The sequence below is a fragment of the Aquila chrysaetos genome, chromosome 14, assembly GCF_900496995.4.
Source record: "Aquila chrysaetos chrysaetos chromosome 14, bAquChr1.4, whole genome shotgun sequence".
Taxonomy (NCBI): domain Eukaryota; kingdom Metazoa; phylum Chordata; class Aves; order Accipitriformes; family Accipitridae; genus Aquila; species Aquila chrysaetos.
In genome coordinates this window covers 28859091-28872854 of record NC_044017.1, presented here as the reverse complement: position 1 = coordinate 28872854, position 13764 = coordinate 28859091, and the positions used below count along the sequence as shown (strand labels likewise).

At 39.5% G+C, this 13764-nt stretch overlaps 1 protein-coding gene across 2 annotated transcripts in view; it reads left to right on the top strand.

Annotated features, from left to right (window-relative positions):
• Window positions 1–13764, top strand: part of VWA8 (von Willebrand factor A domain containing 8) — a 194439-nt gene that overhangs the window by 97223 nt on the left and 83452 nt on the right. For both annotated transcript variants that reach the window (XM_030036351.2, XM_030036352.2), the window contains exons 22-25: window positions 4191–4266; window positions 4941–5076; window positions 6393–6512; window positions 8562–8767. In XM_030036351.2, coding sequence (XP_029892211.1) covers window positions 4191–4266; window positions 4941–5076; window positions 6393–6512; window positions 8562–8767 — 538 coding nt within the window. The remainder of the gene's footprint in view (window positions 1–4190; window positions 4267–4940; window positions 5077–6392; window positions 6513–8561; window positions 8768–13764) is intronic.

Here is a 13764-nt window from a genome sequence, read left to right as displayed (position 1 = left end):
TATTAGAGCATATATTCTGTGTCTCTGATTTTTCCTTTCAACTACTATAAAGTTCCATTTGGAGAATAAGAGGAAGGCCAAACCTGAATCTGATGTATCTAAGCTTGTTAGCGTGAGCACCAGCCTTTAAAATGCAAGGTTGCCTTCCATAGATATTCTGTTACCCTTTCAGCCTCAGTGTAAGTACGTACAAAAGCCGGGGCAGTATTCTTCAGCACTTGTCAAGATGGAGTAATTCCAGTGAATATGGATGTTTGTCATGTTAACTGAGGTCCTGACACTGTGTCCTGTATTTGGGCATAAGCCTTCTTGGGGACTCAAGTCTTAAAATAAAGCATTGGAATACTTTTTCCTTTTCTTAAGTTACATGATAACGGGTAAATTATACAATGGATCAAATTCTGTTTTGGTGTTTACATTTCAATGTTCTGGGGAGGACAAGTGTCAAAACGTGCAATGGATATTTGCAGATGTGTCATATAGCATTAACATTTTTAATGAAGAATTTCATGCATTGATTTCATTTCTCTAAAGAAGCAACTTTCAGCCAGGTAGTCCTCCAGATGAACTAACCCAAATTTCAGGAGGAGAGGAACATAATTCTCCTTTGGTTCTTAATTTTACCTCCTGGCTAGTTTCAGCTCCTGTGTCTCACCACAGGATATCCAGAATGCTTGGAGATTTACTTTCTTTCCATCTTTGCCTTCCATCCTGCCCTGTTTCAAGGTGTATTGATAGAGGTATTCAGCTCTCCCAAACAACTCCAAATTTCCATATGAAAAGAGCCTGGAAGAAAGTTTCTGTCTCCCGTGAATGGGATAAGAAATGCTGAACTCATTGATTGGATTTCTGTAGAGGAGAATTCTACTCTAAACAATAAAGTAGCTATCAGGTGCAGTTCCTCTCCTCTATTTTTGGTGTAATGTTTTTAATTCAATTATTTAATAGAATTTGGGTAAATCTTAAAAATTGACAGGGACAGAATGGCCTGAACAATCTCTGTGGTTGATGGAAATTTCTTCTGCCGCATCTCATAGTTCTTCCCCAGAAAGAAGGCATTGCTGTCAAAGAAATAGTAACTGTCACAGATTAGTATGTTCAAGTAAGTCTGTAGACCTCAGAAAAAGCTGCCTTTAGGGTAAGTAATGCACCAGTAGCAAAAAATAAATAAAAGGCAGTGATGTGAGCTAATAAACAAAAAACCATCAAAAGAATTATCAGAAGTCCTACTGTGAATTAAGTGGCACTGTCAGAAAAGTTGCTGAGTTTCAGCAGCAGATCTTTTTTCTTTTTTTCTTTCTTTCTTTCTTTCTTTTTTTTTTTTTCTTTTTTGGAGAGCTTGTGAGGATGGCTTGCTTGATAAAAATAAAAATACCTTCTTAGGAAAGACATTAGCAAGCTTTTCATATTTTTCTTTTACAATCAGGAGAAGACAAATCAGTTCACTTGAGTGGGATGACAGTATGTCAGACAGCTTTTCTCACTCGCTTCTATATTCCCACAGTCTTGCTTCTTTGTGTCAGAACTATTTTCATCTTGGGTGCCAAATGTGATGAAATTAGGGAGTTTTGATATTCATGTCTTTGTTAGACCATAGTTAGTATTAAGGTGCTAATATTAATAAGTGAATGTGAATTACAGTTTTTAGCTCCTTTCCTGTGGGAGTGAAATTCTACAGTCTAATGTTTTGAGTGCCAGACATACTTTACATTTAGGAAAATCTGCATACCATATTGTTCAGAAATATTTCAGACTTAGCATATTTTTATTATTCTATATTTCAGTGTCTTTACATTTATGTAATTTCATTACAAAGTGAAAATTTAAGAAGAAAAATACCCTAAGGAAGCAAATTATTTTTAGCCATTCTTTAGTGTGTTTCGGTCATGTTAGGTTTCTGAAGAACAGAAATTAATGACGTCTAATTGCATAGCTTATGATTCTGAAAGGAAAATAACGTGTATCTGTACTAATCCTGGCCAAAATCACTCCTATATACATGTCTGAATGTAATAGCCTAAGCAAGTACAGGAGTTTTGCATTCACTTATGTCATCAAGCCAATGGAATTAATATTTGGCTGTATATTCAGCTTCTATAATACATTGCAAACCCCCTGAAATATTTCCGAAAAATATTAGGGCTGAATAACAACAAAATAGAAGAAAGGAGGAAACCACACATAAAATAAGAAATAAAGTTAGAAGCTAGATTTAGGATGTCAATTGTTCTTTCATTTTGATGCTTACACATTTTTTTCTGATCTATGCAACTTTTATAATAGTGCTTAATTAAAGTGTAAACTCTTCTAGTGTTTATTTCCCGCAAAGATACGGTCAATTCTGTCGTCCCTGAGAATGAGATCAACCTAAGGATTTGTGTGGGCTGCTGGTGATACTAAGCTCAAGTTAGTATTCCATATTGGGGTAGTAAGTAATCTCTGCAGAGCCAGAGGATTAACTAGCTCACCGAAAGTAAAATACAGTGTTCTGTGTTACAGTAAAACACCATTTGACATTTGTGTCTTTTTGTCCGCCGCCACCTGTGCCCATGCACACCAGCACTAGAGGTCTTCCTTTCCTGCCATGCTCTGTTCACTTTATTTTTTAAATGCATTGGCTGCTAAGTGCAAATTTATTATCTGCAAAGCATCCTGTAATGCTTCATCTTCCTTTACGTTATTCTTGGCCTATGCTTTCATTAGATCTTCCCATTTTCTCACCTTTCTATTACTTTAAAGAAATCAGGGTTCAGGTTTGACAAATCCTTCCCCTTTTCTACTCGGTTTAATTCCTTAGAACATTTTTCCATGAATTATTTCTAACTAATTAGTAACCTGTGACTGTGCCTTCATGTACTGAAGGGTTTGGTTTACACATTTTAAAATTCTTCTACATCTGCGACTGTATGGGCTTGAACTAGAAACGATAACTGGTAACGGAGGTAGGCTGATACATACAGTCTGAGAATTTAGTCCCTAAATAATCTGTATTCAAGAAACAAAAGTTGTTGGTTTACTGTTATTTTTTTGATACATTATTGATTTCTCTGCCCAGTGTAGAAGTGGGTAGACAAGCAGGGTGACATTACAAGCTTTGTTTTTATGTCCATGGTAGGATTTCTGAGATAATGGATTAATGCTACTGCTTATTTTAGTGGTTTAAAAAAATTATATGTTGCAAGTGAATACAACATGAATATAACTATTTGGGGGAGTGTTGCTGCTTGTGACAGGCTGCATTTGACAGGGTTAAATGAAGTGAAGGTGGTCCCAGCTTTGTAACCTTTTCCCTCCTGGAATAAAGTTCAGATGAAGTAGCTAAACATTAAAAATCTCTCTTCCTGCCCTATGCTTTATTCCTGTGCATGAGCAGCTCTGGGATAAATCAATCATGAGTTTGAAGCTAAACAAGAAATTATTAGTTATTAGGGACAGAAATCCTGCTGACAGCAGTTTCAAATAAAGGAAACGTGCATGTTATGCTGTCAGTTTAAAACTGTAATTGGAAGCTGGCCATTTAATAGTTTGCTGCAAACAGTGCTGTGTTTGATTTCCTGTACCCATGGAGCTTATCAGAATATTGTTGGTTTTTTACAAGGTGTTGCAAAATTAAAGATAGAACTAAGGTGGATATTTGGAACAGTGAGTCAGCTTAGCTTAAGCAAACAGTTTTGTTATATGGCATGGCTGTGAAAGGTAAGAGATTTTTGTTGTATCAAATCTCACATGCAATGCAAAGGTTACCAGCCTTACCTATTGACCAGCATGTGGACCTCAAGCAGTGTAAGTGAGGCTCTCCTGATGGGTTTTGTGGTGTGAATAATCCATCATTCTGTTGATGCAGACTAATACAGAATGGCCTGTAGTAACAGTAGTAATGTGCCTACATGCAAAAGATACAGATTCACTTTTCGGTGGTTTCATTTCCAGGGTTTATGAGAAATTGAGAACTACCGTGAAAGCCGTGGCAGAGACAGGGCTACTCACCTTTGACCACTAAGCTGGCACAGTGTTGTTCTCAGTTCAAGTTCTTCAAGAATTCTGAAAAAAAAAAAAAAAGGAAAAAAAAAAGATTTTTTTCCTCTTAGAAAAAGAGAGCCTTCATTTTTTTCATTTTTTCATTTTGCATTTTATTGTAACTAAAATTCTGTGTATTTTTAATGAATATTGTCTGTTTTTCCACATTTCAGGGATACCACTGTACAAAGCCTTACCCTACAACCTTCTGTTAAAGATGGTCTTATTATATATGAAGATTCACCACTGGTCAGTAATAACATTTGGATTGTATATTTGGAAATGTTTTTCATTTAAAACAAGTAGTTAACCATGCTGGCTTTTCAAATAAGAAAATTCTTTGTGATTTGATTACTTTGATGGCATAGTCAGTGAGTGTGGTAACATTTCATTAACTTTGACTGTGGTCACATTTGCCACGTTTGCTGTGCCAAATGTGAATAAGACGATCGTCTTGGGAGTCTGCGTGCACAAAATGAATATGGAAGATAATTTAGTATTAACCTGACACATTCTAACTGGCAGAGTGGTATTTTCCTCCTCCTCTTTTGTAGCATCTCAGACCTGCCTGCTAAGTTAGACTCCAAACAGCTGTTGCAGCCGTTCTTTAGTTCTTTCAGCTACATGTTGACAGTCTAGATGCAAACTGCTTTGCACTTCTCCGTCAGTACTCCGATTCATTCTCAGTCAGGCTCCTCACTTCCCTCCCTAGCACAGCCCTTTCCATCCCTATCCTGAAGAAACAGAAGCACCCACCTTTCCTGTCTCACCTGCCTCCCCTTCTCATAGCTTATTTCCGTTCTGAGTCCCTTTTTTTGTCTCAGTGCCACCGAGATGTCCCTGCTACTGACTGAGAAATCAGTAATGCATTTCTTGCAGGTTTTTTTGTGGGGTTGTGATGTTTTGATTCTTTTCTCTTCTAGGTAAAAGCAGTGAAGTTCGGACATATTTTGGTAATCGATGAGGCAGACAAAGCACCAACAAATGTTACCTGTGTCTTAAAAACTTTAGTAGAGAGTGGGGAAATGGTTTTGTCAGATGGAAGGCGAATTGTTGCCAGTAAGTAAATATAAAGTGTTCTGATCGTTTACAGTAAAATGTAATGCGTTGCTGGTTTTCAGCAATTACATTACTAAGTAGAGACCCAGAAGAGTCCAAATGGAAAAAATACTTGATGCTAAAAGGTTAACAATTAGAGAATTCACAGTCATTTTCTTTACTACTTTTGCAATAGCCACAAAGGTTTTCTTAAATTAGCATTCTTGTGAATTTTCCTGAAAAATTAAAAAAAAACCCCAACCAACAAAACAACAACAAAAAAAACCCAAAAAAACTGTTGACCTCTGCTTCTCATTCACCATCAGAAATAAAGATCTAGTTGACCAAATTATGATCCGGGTTATGCCCATCTGGACAGTTGGGGTATAATTTGATCAGATCTAGAACTGAAGGTGTGAGTATATATAACGTTGAATTGTTAAGGGTTCCATCTAATCAAATATTGCATATGCTTATATTATTTAAATATATCCTGCAGCATGAGAGTATTTTGTAATTTAATGGAATTTAATTCATGTGAATTGCAGGAACTAAATTTTTTCATTATTTTTCAAAGAAAGACCATGTTTGAAGTGCCCTCTCGATGTTAGTAGACACTGTACTTTATGTAATGAGTTTCTTTTTAACAATATTGGGAACAATGAGTGAAGCAATCATTCAGCGCTCGCATGGCACGACACTTGAGTTTTGCTTGTCATTATAAACTATAGTGGACATTTTTTAAAATATCTTGCTAGTCAATCTCAGTTTTTTTAGAGGTAAAAGGATTCCCAAACACTGTGTGCCACTGGAAACATGCTGCAAGGGAACAAGTGGGGCCAGTCTGACTCATTTTGGAGAAACAGTCTTCACATGTGTGAAATCATGTGTGTCTGGCTTCTCACAGATTTTTGTAATAACCAGGAGGAATTTCAGTCCTGTGTTCCCAGATCAGATAATGTCAGACCTATATAAAAACACATTTTATTCACCATTGGCTTCAGCATTTTGGTGGAATTAAATATAAACAGGACAGGTAGTCCCCACCCCAAGAACAGTGGTTGCATTTTCATTTAAATGAAACACCGGTTAAATTTTCGTGAAACAAATTATGAAACTTTAAAATGAAACCTAGAATACTCAGAGTTGAATGACATACTAAGATGCTATTGAGCCTTTTTTTTGTAACTGTTCTTCTAATTCTAAGAAGAACATAATTAGATTAGAAGAATTCTTCCTAGAATTAGAATTCTTCTTCTAATCTAATTATGTTCATTTAATTCATTCATAATCACAAAGCTTAAATATGCAATTAATAACTTTTAATTCTTTTCCAGATCATGCTTATGTAGAGGGGAGAGAAAATGTAATAGTTATTCATCCTGATTTTAGAATGATAGTTCTAGCAAATAGACCTGGATTTCCTTTCTTGGGTAATGACTTTTTTGGCACATTAGGTAAGTGATTCATATTAAATGGTGATCTTTAATAGAATTGATTAATAGAATAACTGTCTTTATTCGTTAGATTTCATGAGGAGAAGGGGTCCTTGTGCATATTGATATTTTGTTTCACAGAAGACACTCGAGGTGAGATTCAGAAGACAACTAACATGTAAATTTACATATCTTAATAAAAGTGCCTGAACTTGCCCTGAAATGAACAGCTTAATGTGGTCATCTGTGTTACAACTATTTTGTTTTATGGGATCTGGACAAACACAGAAGACAGGCAAGGTTACAAGAAGTCTTTGTTAGTGAGTGTATATTGTATACAAATATAGCAAAAACATGAGCTATGAGCAGCTTGATACCTGACATCAATGGTTAACACGACTGCTCACCATTTTTTTCCCCATCAAACAAGCCACGCGCCAGGCGCTGTCCTCTTCAATACAAGAGATGGGAACTTGATGGGTGGTTCTTTTCTCTCCTCTCAGCAGTGGAGGCTACTGTCTTTTTTGGTGTTAGCACTATGCTACCTGCTTCTTAGTCCTCATTAGCCTCTCCATGCACATGGCCATGTGTGACAGGCCTTATTAAAATACGTATATTTGACAAGATACTGAATTCATCTAGTTTCAGGTAAGGCTGTCCAAATTTCACATCAAAGTTTTTCATATCAACAGCAGCCTTATTTCAGAAAGCTCCTGGTAGGTCCTAAAAATCCTGTGTATCAGCAAAGGTTCCCCACAGCTTCATCTCACAGCAAAAGCAAAAATTTATGTTGTATAAGGGCAAGTGATGAAGAATTCATTGGCCTGTATAGTTCAGTCTTAGTCTAAGTGGGCCTCTGGCAAGGCTTTGGCACTCTTACACCAGGGCTACGAACTGAATAGCCCTCCAGACTCCACTGACTCTGTTATCTATGTTAGCTTAGCTGTTTGTATGCAGGCACCTTAATTTATGTGCTTTTATCTGTTAGTTTTAGCTGTAATGCTTACTCTGCAAGAAATAATAGAATCATAGAATGGTTTGGGTTGGAAGGGACCTCTAAAGATCATGTAGTTCCAACCCCCCTGCCATGGGCAGGGACACCTGCCACTAGGATAATAACGTACTCATAAAAGCAGGTGCAAACCCAATTCCATATTGCACGATAGCCTTTTTGGTTTTCAGATGTAGTTCCCAGTGAACGGGCACTCCGTGTCAGAGACTCATTGGCTCTGAATTTCACCCAGCTATGTTGCCTCAAGATGTTTTAGTATAGCCTGTTTCTTTTTCATGACCTAATTTTCCTCCTTACATGGACGCTTTAAACAAAATAGATCATCCTAGCATTATTGCTTTCGGCCCACATGGCAGAGGTTTGGTTTGAGGTTTGGGAGTTCTGTGTTGATTTTGTTTTTCAAGCATAGGAGCTCTTCTGCTTTTAATTGAAGTCCTTTTTCAGCAGGATCTGATCGTGTTTCTGCAAAGTTTTGTACGACAGTTAAAGGACTCTTTACGAATAAACTCAATTTTATAGATTATATGATTGGGACCAATATAATGCAAATATATGGAAAGAATGTCTTGCCAAATTTCTTACCATACTTCAAGACAGACAGAGAGAGAAGATAAATCCAGTATTTCCTCTAGTCCTCTCACTTGGGTTTGCATTAGGGCATTCCTGCATATCAAGATTTCCCTGCATCCTGTGGTGTTTTGAAAGTGTTCACAAATTGGTCCCATTCAACCTGTTATTCTTTCTTTAAACCTTTTTTCTTTTCTTTTTTTCTGCATTCATTTGACTTGTGTTTCTTCTTGAAATTCTCCCTTGTGATCACCTTCATTAAAATGACAGGAGAGATCTCCATGTTTCCAGGAGCCTCCATGTTCTTCATAGCAAGTTTGTCCTTCACATTTTTCAAAGTAGTTTTTGTCTTGTTTTGTTTTAACAAGTAGGTACTTAGCATCCTCTTGAGCCATTGCTTTTCCATTTAAGGTGCTGTATGAAACTTAAAGGGGCTGTTGTGATGCTCTCTCTTTATAAATTACTTAACTGTGTGCTTTTTTTCTTTTTAGGTGACATTTTTAGTTGCCATGCTGTTGATAATCCCAAACCACAATCTGAACTGGCTATGCTTAGACAGTATGGTCCTGATGTTCCAGAGCCAATTCTTCAGAAACTGGTGGCTGCTTTTGGAGAACTCAGGAGCTTAGCTGACCAAGGAATTATTAACTATCCCTATTCAACTAGAGAAGTTGTGAATATTGTAAAACATTTACAGGTACAGTATGTCAGATTTCATTGAAAACTTGAATTCACCACTACTAGTTTCTTAATGCCTGAAGGTTTTAGAAAAAGGTGCCATTATTTTTCTTGCGTTTTTATTTCATTCTTATGAAAAGTTTTGCATTTTGAAGGAATCATCATATTCAGATGTTCAGATAGTCTGAGGGTAAGGATTGCAGATGTACACAGGCAGATATTTGTCAGGCATTGGAACAGGCTGCCCAGGGAAGTGGTGATGTCACCATCCCTGGAGGTGTTCAAAAAACGCGTAGACAAGGCACTTCAGGACGTGGTTTAGTGGGCAAGGTGGTGGTGGGTTAACGGTTGGACTCTTAAAGGTGTTTTCCAACCTAAACGATTCTATGATTCTGTTCTATGATTCTATGATTTTTTCTATATGTTTATTTATAGATATTAAAAAAACCCCAAGAGTCTGTTTTTCTACTATGTGAGAACATATCACATTCATACTGTGAATACAGTATGCAACGTGCATATAAGCCTTCATTATAAAATTCCATATTCAGCATAGAATAATTCCAGGACAGTGCAAGTGTTCACTTTATGCTGCTATAAAGTTTTTGGTTTTAATCATTTCCTGGGGAAAACAACTTCCTGCTGCATAACAGTAATACATCAGTGGTGGAATTTTTCTGAGGAAAATGTTAGATGGATAACAACTTAGCAAACAGGTACTTAGGATCCATGTTTGCTTCCTACACACATTTTAACTGTGAAATCCTGAATTCTGATTTAATGATGTTTGGGGTTTTTTTAAACATTACAGTAGAGCCTGACTTCTGTCTTTATAAATTAAAGGATACTTTTTATCTGAAGTGTTTGAAATATAAAGTATCTTAATGTTTTTTGAAGTAGCAGTGATTTTATTGTGTTCTGTTTATAATCATAAAATCCATAATTTGTTAATTTGTAGACTGTTTCTTGAATTACTGAATCCTAGACTGAAAAAAAGATTAGTGGAAATATTAATGTAATTATTACAATTAGAATATAAGTTCACACAAATTATTTGACCTACTGTTCCTGCGTTTAACACTGAATAATATAACACGGTTGCGTGACGGTTTTGTGTTTGTGCTCATGAACATATTCACGTATATTCATCCATATACACAGACGTTTAGATCCGGCAGGTTAGAATTGTCACTTTTAAAAATGTTCAGTTCATCTAGACTTCTGGGGAGCATAGATTTTTGTGCCGTGTGGTCTCTGTGGTGCAATGAGGTCCTGAGACAAAGTAAATTGGCGCTACTGTGATATCAGTAATATAAAGAAAAAATAATGCTCCCTTTATAACTTTGTACTAAGGGTTAACAAAATTCAGACCTAAAAGCTGAGGAATCTGTCCAAATAAACACATAAGCAAAGTAGTTTATTAGGATCCATTATGAGTTGATAGGAATTTGTTTACCAGACTGATACAACATGTACAGCTGGAGTGCATGGAGCTCCGCCTGGGGATGGATGAGGAGCTGACGAAGAGCTTATGGGTCAGGATTAAAGGGAGGGCAGGGACAGGTGACGTTATAGTGGGGGTCTGCTACAGGCCACCCGACCAGGAAAACCAAGAGGATGAGGCCCTCTATAGACAGATAGGAGCAGCCTCACGTTCACAAGCCCTGGTCCTCAGGGGTGACTTCAGCCACCCCAATATCTGTTGGAGGGACAACACGGCAGGGCATAAGCAATCCAGGAGCTTCCTAGAATGCATTGATGATAACTTGTTTTCCAAGTGATAAAGGAGCCAATGAGGAGAGATGCTATGTTGGACCTTGTCCCCACCAACAAGGAGGGGCTGGTGGGGAATGTGAAGCTCTAGGGCAGCCTTGGCTGCAGTGACCATGAAATGGTGGAGTTCAAGACCCTTAGGGCAGCGAGGAGGGCGCACAGCAAGCTCGCTACCCTGGACTTCAGGAGAGCAGACTTTGGCCTCCTCAGGGATCTGCTTGGTAGAGTACCATGGGATAAAGCCCTGGAGGGAAGAGGGGCCCAAGAAAGCTGGTTGATATTCAAGGATCACCTCCTCCAAGCTCAGGAGCGATGCATCCCAAAAAAGAGGAAGTCAGGCAAAAATGCCTGCATGGATGAACAAGGAGCTCCTGGACAAACTCAAACACAAAAAAGAAGCCTACAGAGGGTGGAAGCAAGGACAGGTAGCCTGGGAGAAATACAGAGAAATTGTCCAAGCAGACAGGGAGCAGGTTAGGAAAGCTAAAGCCCTTGTAGAATTAAATCTGGCCAGGGATGTCAAGGGCAACAAGAAAAGCTTCTATAGGTACCTCAGTGATAAAAGGAAGACTAGGGAAAATGTGGGCCCTCTCCAGAAGGAAACAGGAGACCTGGCTACCCAGGACATGGAGAAGGCTGAGGTACTCAATGACTTTTTTGCCTCAGTCTTCACTGGCAAGTGCTCGAGCCACACTGCCCAAGAAGCAGAAAGCAAAGGCAGGGACTGGGAGAATGAAGAACTGCCCACTGTAGGAGAAGATCAGGTCTGAGACAATCTAAGGAACCTGAAGGCGCACAAGTCCATGGGACCTGATGAGATGCATCCGTGGATCCTGAGGGAACTGGCGGATGAAGCAGCTAAGCCACTATCCATCATAGTTGAGAGCTCGTGGCAGTCCAAGGGAAGTTCCCACTGACTGGAAAAGGGGAAATGTAACCTCTATTTTTAAAAAGGGAAAAAAGAAAGACCCAGGGAACTACAGGCCAGTCAGTCTCACCTCTGTGCCCGGCAAGATCATGGAGCAGATCCTCCTGGAAACTATGCTAAGGCACATGGAAAATAAGGAGGTGATTGGTGATGGCCAACACGGCTTCACTAAGGGCAAATCATGCCTGACAAATTTGATGGCCTTCTACAATGGCATTGGTGGATAAGCGAAAGCAACTGATGTCATCTACCTGGACTTTGACACTGTTCTGCACAACATCCTTGTCTCTAAATTGGAGAGACATGGTTTTGATGGATGGACCACTCGGTGGATAAGGAGTTGGCTGGATGGTCGCACTCAAAGAGTTGCAGTCAATGGCTCGATGTCCAAGTGGAGACCAGTGATGAGTGGTGTTCCTCAGAGGTTGTTATTAGGACCGGTGCTGCTTAACACCTTTGTCGGCGACATGGACAGTGGGATCGAGTGCACCCTCAGCAAGTTTGCCGATGATGCCAAGCTGTGTGGTGCGGTCGACATGCTGGAGGGAAGGGATGCCATCCAGAGGGACCCTGACAGGCTTGAGAGGTGGGTCCGTGCGAACCTCATGAAATTCAACAAGGCCAAGTGCAAGGTCCTGCACGTGGGTCGGGGCAATCCCAAGCACAGATACAGGCTGGGCGATGGGTGGATTGAGAGCAGCCCTGCGGAGAAGGACTTGGGGTATTAGTGGATGAAAAAATGAGCATGAGCCAGCACTGTGTGCTCACAGCCAAGAAAGCCAATTGCATTCTGGGCTGCATCAAAAGAAGCATGACCAGCAGGTTGAGGGAGGGGATTCTCCCCCTCTACTCCACTCTTGTGAGACCCCACCTGGAGTACTGCGTTCAGCTCTGGGGCCCCCAACATAAGAAGGACATGGACCTGTTGGAGCGGGTCCAGAGGAGGGCCACAAAGATGATCAGAGGGCTGGAGCCCCTCTTCTCCTGTGAAGACAGGCTGAGAGAGTTGGGGTTGTTCAGCCTGGAGAAGAGAAGGCTCCAGGGAGACCTTATAGCAGCCTTCCAGTACCTAAAGGGGGTCTACAGGAAAGATGGGGAGGGACTTTTTCCAAGGTCATGTAGTGATAGGACAAGGGGCAATGGTTTTAAACTGGAAGAGGGTAGATTTAGATTGGACATAAGGAAGAAATTCTTTACAATGAGGGTGGTGAGGCACTGGAACTGGTTGCCCAGAGAAGTTGTGGCTGCCCCATCCCTGGCAGTGTTCAAGGCCAGGTTGGACGGGGCTTTGAGCAACCTGGTCTGGTGGAAGGTGTCCCTGCCCATGGCAGGGGAGTTGGAATGAGATGATCTTTAAAGTCCCTTCTAACCCAAACCATTCTGAGACTTGAGGAACAGTTGCTATGCTGCTGAAAAGCTGGTGTTCTAGCATGTTTGCTAAATGAACTCCTTCCTTTCTTCATTTGCTTTTGCTGTTCCTACCTTCCTAGCTTCTTTCCTTCATCATCTGTCTCCAAGTAATCTGAAGTTGTGCTGTCTTATGTCACCAACTGGTGCGGAAACATAGGACTTAATTATTTTTTTTTCTTTGTGAACAGCATTAACTGAAGATTGGAAGAGCTGCATTGCTAATTGTCTAAGGGCACTTACGCTCTGCTTCTGTCTCCTTCACTTAACCAGATTAGTACGGTCACTTCAACCTGGACACTGGGCACAGATCAGTGGGGAAGTTTCCCATCTGCTGTTTTCACCTCTTACAATGTTAAATGTAAATATCCAAATAAATCTCCAACATGCAGCTTTGATTTCTTCTGTAACATTTGTTTTCAAGATCCCAGTCTCTTTGAAAGGATGCAACATTTTGTTTACTGTAACTTGTTTTTCAGTCTGAATCATAAAAAGGCTGGGAGTAGCCAAATGTAAACAATGAATATAAACATAATGGTTATTCCAAAGTAAGAAGCTTTTAGGTCTTCAGGTAGAGAAGAAAGAGGAAGGAGGGAAATGAGTCAATAAAATTGCTGGTTGTTAGGAAGGAAGGAGGGAAGTTAGTCATGTTGTTAAACAATTTCCCCTACAGCAGTTCCACAGCCCCGCTCTCTTTGTACTATTGTGTTGATTTCTTTCACATAATTTTGGAATTTTTTGTTTCTGTAAAAAAGGTTTGATGTTTTGGAGAAAAAATGGCTGTTGATTACTGTTATCTGAGAGCGCATCTGAGCATTGGGGCTAGTCAGTTAAAATACAGTTTGATTACTGTGGCATCAACATATTATTAGGCTAATCTCTGCACTCTGATTAATTGTGGTATTCAG